Below are 8,623 nucleotides of genomic sequence, written 5' to 3' on the forward strand. Positions count from 1 at the left end.
AGGAGTTTGAGGTTGCTGTGAGCTAGGCTGACGCCATGGCACTCTAGCCTGGGCAAGAGCGAGACTCTGTCTCCAAAATACACACATACACACACGCACACATACCCTTCCAGCATAGACAACCCAAAGTGAACAAGAAATGAAGAGTTCTTAGAGTAACTGGAGCCTTAGAGCTGCTGGAATCTTTCCACTTCTGCCTCTATTTCTCAGCTGATGCTCAGGTCTCTAGAACTCCCATACCAACTGTCGACAGAGTAGTTCATTAGTGATAACCCACAGAAACAGCAATCACGTCTGTTTATCTTGACTACCCTGGCCTTACTCCCAAGCACCAGGACAGATCCCTGCCTTCCTGAATGGGGGTTTGTATGTATAACCAGCTAGACATTGGCTCCCAGCAGACAAGACCAAAGGCACCCCACGGGAAATGCTGACCATGGGAAATGGAGCTTTTCCTCAGACCAGCTCTTCATGCCAATAGCCGTTTCCTTCCCCTGCCAAACTGACTCTTCGTACCAATCCAGAGAAGTGAAAGAGATACGAAGGCAAGAAGGAGGGAACTGACTCTAGTGCCCTGGGTGTGGGCTGGATAGGACGAGCCTCTGGATCTCTGTGTCTGTCGCAACCCTATGTCCACCTGCCCGCTGTCAGCCTTCCTCCGTCTCTCCCTGACTTGGCTCCTTCATTTCAACCCTGGATCCCAGCTCACTCTCCCTCACCAAACCCTCTCACCTGCTTGTTCAACCAAAAGGAGTAAGAGCAAGACCACTGCTGGAATCATCTTGGGCTGGGGATCGGACGCTCTGACAGCACTGCGCAGCTGTGCTCAGCAAGCAGCTCCCTGACCACAGAGTTCCCCCCTTCCTGCCACGCCTTCCCCCACGCTTTGGCCCCTTCCCCTTCCTGCACTAGAGCAGGCGGCTCCCGGAAGGGCCGACTAAGGAAGCTGGGAGATCTGGGCCCTTAAGCCTCGGCCCGTCAACGGCCAACCCCTAACTCAAGGAATGAGACTCTCATGCCTGGGAAAGGCTGTCTATATCTGCCATGTTTCACTTTACCCTGTTCAAAGATACCTCTATTACAAACTGCCCCTCGAGTTTCCCTTAGACACCACTACAGCCCTTTCCCTCCCACCAGGAACTTCATTTGAGCAGTTTACCAATTTGTGTAGGCATTGAGAAGCTTTGGGCAGGGGGAAGCTGAGGGGAAAAGAGGGTACGGGGAATGGAGAAGTGGAAAGGACAAGAGTCAAGAAAAGAGGGTGGAGATGAGCAGGAAAAATTGCTAAGACCTAGGCCAGGCGTGGTGGCTCACGACTGTAATCTTAGCACTTCGAGAGGCTCAGGCAGGAGGATCACTTGAGGCCAGGAGTTTGAGACCAGCATGAGCAAGAGCAAGATGCCATCTATACTAAAAATAGAAAAAATTAGCTGGGCATGGTGGCATGAACCTGTAGTCCCAGCTACTTGGGAGGCTGAGGCAGGAGTATCGCTTGAACCCAGGTATTTGAGGTTGCAGTGAGCTATGATGATGCCACTGCACTCTAGCCTGGGCAACAGAGTGAGACCTTGTCTCAAAAAAAAAATTGCTAAGACCTGAGTCTAATGAAGAAGTGGAGGGTTAATGAACATTCTGTTTCCCATCAAAGTAAAAGACAGTAAGATACCAAGAAAGACATACCAGAAGTTTGGGCCGAGGGGCCGCAAGGCAGCTAATTTATTGTAATTTCTCCTTTTGTAGTACATGCACAGAAAGCTCAACAGCTAAGTGTACATATACATGTACACACACACACATGCACACACACACAGCCCCATATCCAGTGAGGGACAGGCTCCACAGAAGAAGCTGACAGGCAGAAATCAAATGCTGTTTGTTTGTCTGCTCATCGATCTACTTCTCCAAACACAATATCTTGGGTACCTAGGAGGTCAGAGGATGGAGAAAAAAAGTCATGTTATCAAAGATACAGAACTCATTACTGTGCTCAGGTGACTTGAGGACTTGACTACATGCCGATAGTCTACATGCTGAACAGGAAGTGTTCAGTTTCCATCCCCCATGGGAGTCCCAAACCCCCTTGTCTAGGACACTGTTACTACACAATAGGCCTCGTACCTATGATGGCAACAACATCCGCCAACATGTGTCCCTTAGACATCTTGTCCAAACCAGCCTGAGGAGATTAAGATAGCAACGGTGTTAGATAAGATTGGTAGGGTGGAAGAAGGAAAGACAGTTCATAAAAATCTCAACCAAAGTCAATAAATTATTGCATCAATTTATTGGCATTAGAATATTGATATTGGTTCTTACCAGGTGGGCAAAACCAGGAGCCTTGATCTTGCATCGATAAGGGCGGCTGCTACCATCAGACACCAGGTACAGCCCAAACTCTCCCTGTCCAAGGAAGAAGGTTAGGTGCCTCCAGTAATAGGAAAAACATTTTTCTCTGCCAAGAAAACCTCTCTATTCATGCCCTCCTGTCTTCTCATTGACGAATGAGGATTTTGTTAAACATCTCTCTCCAGTTACTTACTCCACATATAGTCTTTTCCTTCCCCTCCTCTCCTCACCTTAGGAGCCTCAATGGCAGTATACGTGGCTCCCGGAGGAACTTGGTAGCCCTCAGTATACAACTTAAAGTGATGGATCAGAGACTCCATGGAAGTCTGCAGAGAGGAAAGAGGGAGCATCAATAAACAAAATCCAGACTCTGTCTCCTAGGCCTTCCCCCAGCACAGAAAATAATCTCGACCCTCAGAGAAACTAAAGATACATGTAAGTCAGTAAGCAGAGAGGATACAGAATAAAAGAGAAGAGCTATGGGAAGTTAAGAATCTTATACAGTGAATTCTTTGAAAAAGGAAAACTAAAAGGTAGGATTTGATCCAAGGATACTCCTCCCTGGCCACTAGCTCCTTTCCAATTCCCCACTTTCCCTCTCCCTGCAGCCAACCTTCATCTCTGCTCGCTTAGGTGGAGACACTTTGGCATCATCAACCTTGATCTCCCCGGGAGGCATCTTGTTCAGACACTGTGAGATGATTCGAACGGACTGGCGCATCTCCTCCACTCGGCACAGGTACCTGAAATGGATGAGACAGACTCAGAGTGAAGAGAAGAACGGTCAGAGGAGCAGGTGTGGGGCTGAGAAAGATGCCCTTCGGCTGACCTCAAAAGGGTTAGATCCTTCCCCAAACCCTCTCCTGAATTTTTCAGACCATGGCCTGTGGTATTTCCCTCTTTAATTATCCTCTTAAGACACTTTTTGGACTACAGAATGGTTGAGAGTCAAATGGACTAAAAAACAACAACAACAAAAACACAGTAGCAAATCTGACTCAGGGTCAGTAAACGGAAGTGGAATTTGAAGCTCAGAATCTAGTAGAAAGAGCACTAGATCAGGAAGATTCTAGTCTCAACCACTGCTGATAGAATAATCCTAGGCTAATCCCTAACTCACATGTCTCAGCTTTCTTAGCTATAAAGTGAAGCCAAAACTGGTTCCATCCATGACAGGGTTAATGGAAGGTAAAATAAGATGCCACATACCTGAAAGTACTTTGAAAATCAACAGAGTTTTAACACACTCAAGAGCTGCCTTAGATCTTGGGAAGTAGCATAAAGAAGAAAGTGACAAGGGAAAAGTGAGGCAGGGGAAACTGGCTGGACAGTGAGCAGAGAAAAGACTGGGCCTTACCTATCATAGCAGTCCCCTCGAGAGCCAATGGGAACATCAAACTCGACCTGGTCATAAACGTCATAGGGCTGGGTCTTCCGCAGGTCCCACTGGATGCCTGAGCCCCGGATCATCACTCCACTGGGGAGAGTATAAGAGGAATAGGGGCCACTCTCCACAAACCAAATAAGGAGGCACATTCCTCCTTCGTCTCCCCCTTTTCTCCCCCACATTCAGGGTATGGCTAGGAGGGTGCCAAACATTCTCAAAAGCAAAGCTATTAGGCTGGAACTCCCCCACTCCCACTCCGACCCCTGAGGACAGAAGTTGTCTTCCTCCCACCTAAAGCCATAGTTAAGTGCGTCTTCTGCTGTTATAACCCCAATGTCGACAGTTCGATTTCGCCAGATCCTATTGTTGGTCAGCATCTGTTGATCAAGAAAACTGCCATGTTAATATTCTTCATAACATTCTTCAAATACCTCTGTATTAAGAATAACATCTATTGGATGTCGGGCAGGGGGGAGGGGGGAAGGGGGAGGAGGAGATGGGTATCTGCATACACAAAGAGTGCAATGCGCACCATCCAAGGGTTGGACACGCTTGAAACTCGGACTTGGGGGGGAGGGGGGAGGCAAGGGCAATATACGTAACCTAAACATCTGTACCCCCATAATATACTGAAATAAAAAAAAAAATACCTCTGTATTTCTTTACAAAACCCCACAAGGCCTTCTTGGGGGAAAAGAGAAATTTTTCCCATTGACTCCTATCTTACCTCCTCTAACTCATCGATACGAAGAGAGAATTTCTTAGAAAATTCATAAATGTCATCCATAAGCCCAAGGGGTAGGTCCTAGAAGTCAAACGGAGGTGATACTGAGTTCAGCACAGCCTTCACCTGGGAGAGCCCGCTCGGCACCTCCCCCGAGGGCTACAGGGTTAGTTTCCATCAGCCAGCACTGCCCTCCAGTGGCCACAGAGGAAACAGGCCCGGACTGGAGGTTGGGGAAGCAAGGGGCATGCTCACCTGGTGCACGCCTCCTGGCCGGATATAAGCAGCATGCATTCGAGCTCCAGACACTCTCTCGTAGAACTCAAACATCTTGATAGGACACACTGGGAATTAGTGACGAAGTCCAAGGCCCCAGGTCCAACAACACAGTGGCCCACTCCCTTGCCCTCTTGTGCCCAACCAACCCCTCATGACAGAGTTCCTTCGAATATAACCCAAGTTTAATATACCTTCTCCCCCTAAGTGTTCTCCCCATGTTCTCTCTTTTTAATCCTTTGTCTCCTCATACCTTCTCTACTTCCTGTACTTCCTTCCCTATTCCTATCCCTTCCTCCCTCTCATACCTTCTCCCTTTCTTCAAACATCCAGAAGAGAGGGGTCATGGCCCCAATGTCCAGGGCATGTGTGGTCACAGACATGATGTGGTTCAAAAGCCGTGTGATTTCTCCAAACAGCACTGTCGAGAGGTGAAGACAGGGTGAGGAAAAGGTTATAGAAGCTGACAGAGCAGCCTGGGCAGAGCCTGGGATCTGAATACAAAGCTTGGGTTCAATGCTTCTAAGACGGGGAAGGGGTGGGGACGGCACTGTGCTCCGCTCACAGTGTGCTGTAGGAAGAAGTGCTGGGACATACCTCGGATCCACTGTGCCCGGGGAGGAGGCTGGATGTTTAGCAACTTCTCCACAGCCAGTGAATAGGCCTGTTCGTTACACATCATGGATACGTAGTCTAGCCGATCAAAGTATGGAAGGGCCTGGGAAGAGGGAGGAATCTGGGTCACACCTAACAGGCCCAGGAGCCCACAGTCCAGCTGCTGGAAGCTTTGCTCTCAGTGGGTATCAGAAGTTGGTGCTGCATAAGCCTTTCTAGTCTCAGGAGCCCCAGCAAGGTAGAATGAAATATCCCAATAACCACTGGTATGCTGGTAAATGTTTAAAAACCGGCTCTCCAAAGCTGGCGAAGGGCCCTGACTTGACATGTTTACCAATTTTCGTGGTAAAAATGCTCCTGCCACAGCCAATTTTTTTTTTTTTTTTTAAGACAGAGTCTCACTCTGTTGCCCTAGGTAGAGTGCAGTGGCATAACCATAACTCACTGCAACCTCATACTCCTGGGCTCAAGGGATCCTCCTGCCTCAGCCTCCCAAGGAACCCGGGACTATAGGCACACACTGACACCTGGCTAATTTTTCTAGTTTTAGAAGAGACAGGGTCTTGCTCTTGCTTAGGTTGGTCTCTAACTCCTAAGCTCAAGCAATCCTCCTGCCCTGGCCTCCCAGAGTGCTAGGATCACAGGTGTGAGCCACCATACCTGGCTGCCATGGCCAATTTTAAGCTGCTGATATTATATGAACAGGCCTGGCACAGTGGCTGATGCTTGTAATCCCAGCACTTTGAGAAGCTGAGGAGTTCAAGACCAGCCTAGACAACAAAGCAAGACCCTGTCTCTACAAAAAATAAAAAAATTAGCTGGGCATGGTGGGACATGCTTATAGTCCTAACTACTCAAGAGGCTGAGGCAGGAGAATCACTCGACCCTAGGAGTTCAAGGTTATAGTGAGCTATGACTGCACCACTGTACTCCAGCCTAGGCAACAGAGCAAGACTGCGTCTCTTAAAAAAAAAAAAAAAAAATTATGTAACTGAATGCAGCATTGGGAGGAATAGCATACCATTATACAATATTTCCATTTTACAGATACAATAAAAGTAAATACCTCAAGGGCATAGCATAGTAAAATGTAGTAAAGTAAGTGATGAGTATTTCTTGCCTTTGTTTTTAATATATGTTAAATCATAAGCTCATACAGTTTAATTCTTAATAATGGCTGTGTTCAACAGCTGGCTCATAAAATTCCTGAAAATTTAACAATCGAGATCTTACAAGCCAGTATGAGCTGGCTCTGACACAGCACTGTCAACAGTCCTCTGGTAGAGTGACACCTCTGTCAAAGAACAGTGCTTCAGACTTCTAAATCCCCCTTTTCTCTTAAAATCGATATACTCAAAGAGAAAGGTAATCAATCTTAAGAGTATCTGGGAATGAGGCATTTAAAGAAGAGAGAGCATTGGGTAGAAATGATCCTTCCTCCAGAACACCACAAAAGCTAAGTTCTGTTGAACCAGCTTCAGCTTCCAGGAAGAAGGCGGAGCTAAGATGCCCCTCTCTGGGACAGCCTGTTCTTGTCCTCATGTCGTTGTGACGCAGGATACGCTACAGGAATTAACCCATGGACTCTGGGACCAGAAACCATCACTGCCTGGACTCTCTAGGGGAATGTAGTCACATTCTAGTCACTGTTCACTCCGACACCGGGCTGGGTCTAAATCCTAACCCACAATCCTCTGTTATCAGGACCTTTCTTCATGACAGTAAGAAAAAAACTTCAGATTCCTATACCAGATCCAACTCCTTCAAATCTGACCCTTACCACTTGGGTCACACAGTCCTCCTAAAAACGACAAACTCTGTCACAAACCCCTTCTTGGTTGTTCTGACTCATCGAGTGTTCTGAAAACAAACTTAGACAGCTGGAAGATACAAGAATCAGCTGTTAATCCTAGAGAGCTGACGTCTCTCTCTTCTTTCCCTGGCCCCAGGGACACGGGCTTTGACGCACTACTGTCAAGAGCAGGGAAACTGAGGCACTAGAGTAATGGTGAAGGCGCCAGCCAAAAGTCAGCCAGAGAAGCTGGGAGTGTAGCTCCAGCTCCAAAGCACTGCTGCTGAATAAACCAAACCCAAATGACTCAAGCATCCCTTGCCCCCTCCCTCCATTCTCCCAACCAAGACTGTCCTAGTAACGTCAATGAGTTACTCCTCTCAACACCTCCCTCCCCTGAGGTTTCAGAGGCAGCAAAGTCCCAGGCTAAAGCCTCCCCAGATCCCGTCCAAAGGCCCCTATTCACCCACCACACCTGCAGATAGGTCTTGTATTCAATGAGCTTCTCAGTGCCTCGGTGCAGGAGCCCGATGTGAGGGTCACACTTCCGCACCATCTCCCCACTCAATTCCATCACTAGTCGCAGGACTCCATGGGCTGCTGGGTGTTGGGGCCCAAAGTTCAGGGTCAGGTTCGACACCATTGTGTCCTTTGGAGGGTCCACATCTGAGAAGTGGCAAATAGTTTAGAGCCAAAGGGTAATTCCCTTGGGAACCCCCAAGAGAAAGCAAGGAGTTAACCTCTCCCTATAGATCTTCCATCTTGCCATCTAAACCTTATTAATTTGCTAATTGCCATCACAACCAGAAGAAGACCATTAGATGGGGAAAAGGGGAGACCTAAACTTTTGGATGAAAGGAACCAGGAATCTCACTCTTTCCATGTCTCTTAGAATATCTTTTAAATAATAGTAACCGTATGGGGTACACAGGCACATGCCTGTAATCCTAGCTACTTGGGAGGCTGAAGCAGGAGGATCACTTGAATCCAGGAGTTGTGGGCTGGAGTGCGCTATGCCAATTGGGTGTCTGCACTAAGTTCGGCATCAATACGGTGACCTCCTAGGAGCTGGGGACCACCAGGTTGTCTTACAAGAAGTGAACCGGCCCAGGCTGAAAACGGAGCAGGTCAAAACTCCTGTGCCGACCAGTAGCGGTATCACACCTGTGAACAGCCACTGCACTCTAGCCTGGCCAGATAGCGAGACACTGTCTCAATAAATAAATAAAATAAAATTAAATAATAATAATAGATATTTATATAGCCTTATTATGCGTCAGGCACTACTCTAAGCACTTTACTTGTTTTAACTGACTTAATTCTTGTAACAACCATATGAGTAGTAAGTACTATTATTATCTCCATTTTACTGGAGAAACTAAAGCCACATGCTTTTTGACTTCTACAGGATCACAAAGCTAGTAAGTGGTAGAACCAGGGTTTATATTCAACCTGTTCAGCTCCAGGGTCCATACACTCTTTT

At 47.4% G+C, this 8,623-nt stretch overlaps 2 protein-coding genes across 2 annotated transcripts in view; both read right to left on the reverse strand.

Annotated features, from left to right (window-relative positions):
- Positions 1–859, reverse strand: part of FCER1G (Fc fragment of IgE, high affinity I, receptor for; gamma polypeptide) — a 3,915-nt gene extending 3,056 nt beyond the window's left edge. The window contains exon 1 of the mRNA XM_012639577.1: positions 733–859. Within this exon, the coding sequence (XP_012495031.1) occupies positions 733–781 (49 nt within the window). The 5' untranslated portion in view covers positions 782–859. The remainder of the gene's footprint in view (positions 1–732) is intronic.
- Positions 860–1,690: 831 nt separating this feature from the next.
- The window catches only part of NDUFS2 (NADH dehydrogenase (ubiquinone) Fe-S protein 2, 49kDa (NADH-coenzyme Q reductase)), a 10,671-nt gene continuing 3,738 nt past the window's right edge, over positions 1,691–8,623 (reverse strand). Inside the window, exons 3-14 of the mRNA XM_012639542.1 lie at positions 7,616–7,806; positions 5,331–5,451; positions 5,042–5,154; positions 4,713–4,787; positions 4,461–4,538; positions 4,025–4,110; positions 3,704–3,823; positions 2,960–3,089; positions 2,577–2,672; positions 2,317–2,400; positions 2,119–2,176; positions 1,691–1,923 (exon numbers count right to left, since the gene is read on the reverse strand). Coding sequence (XP_012494996.1) covers positions 1,886–1,923; positions 2,119–2,176; positions 2,317–2,400; positions 2,577–2,672; positions 2,960–3,089; positions 3,704–3,823; positions 4,025–4,110; positions 4,461–4,538; positions 4,713–4,787; positions 5,042–5,154; positions 5,331–5,451; positions 7,616–7,806 — 1,190 coding nt within the window. The 3' untranslated portion in view covers positions 1,691–1,885. The remainder of the gene's footprint in view (positions 1,924–2,118; positions 2,177–2,316; positions 2,401–2,576; positions 2,673–2,959; positions 3,090–3,703; positions 3,824–4,024; positions 4,111–4,460; positions 4,539–4,712; positions 4,788–5,041; positions 5,155–5,330; positions 5,452–7,615; positions 7,807–8,623) is intronic.

The sequence above is a fragment of the Propithecus coquereli genome, unplaced genomic scaffold (genome assembly GCF_000956105.1).
Source record: "Propithecus coquereli isolate 6110/MARCELLA unplaced genomic scaffold, Pcoq_1.0 Scaffold140, whole genome shotgun sequence".
Taxonomy (NCBI): Eukaryota; Metazoa; Chordata; class Mammalia; order Primates; family Indriidae; genus Propithecus; species Propithecus coquereli.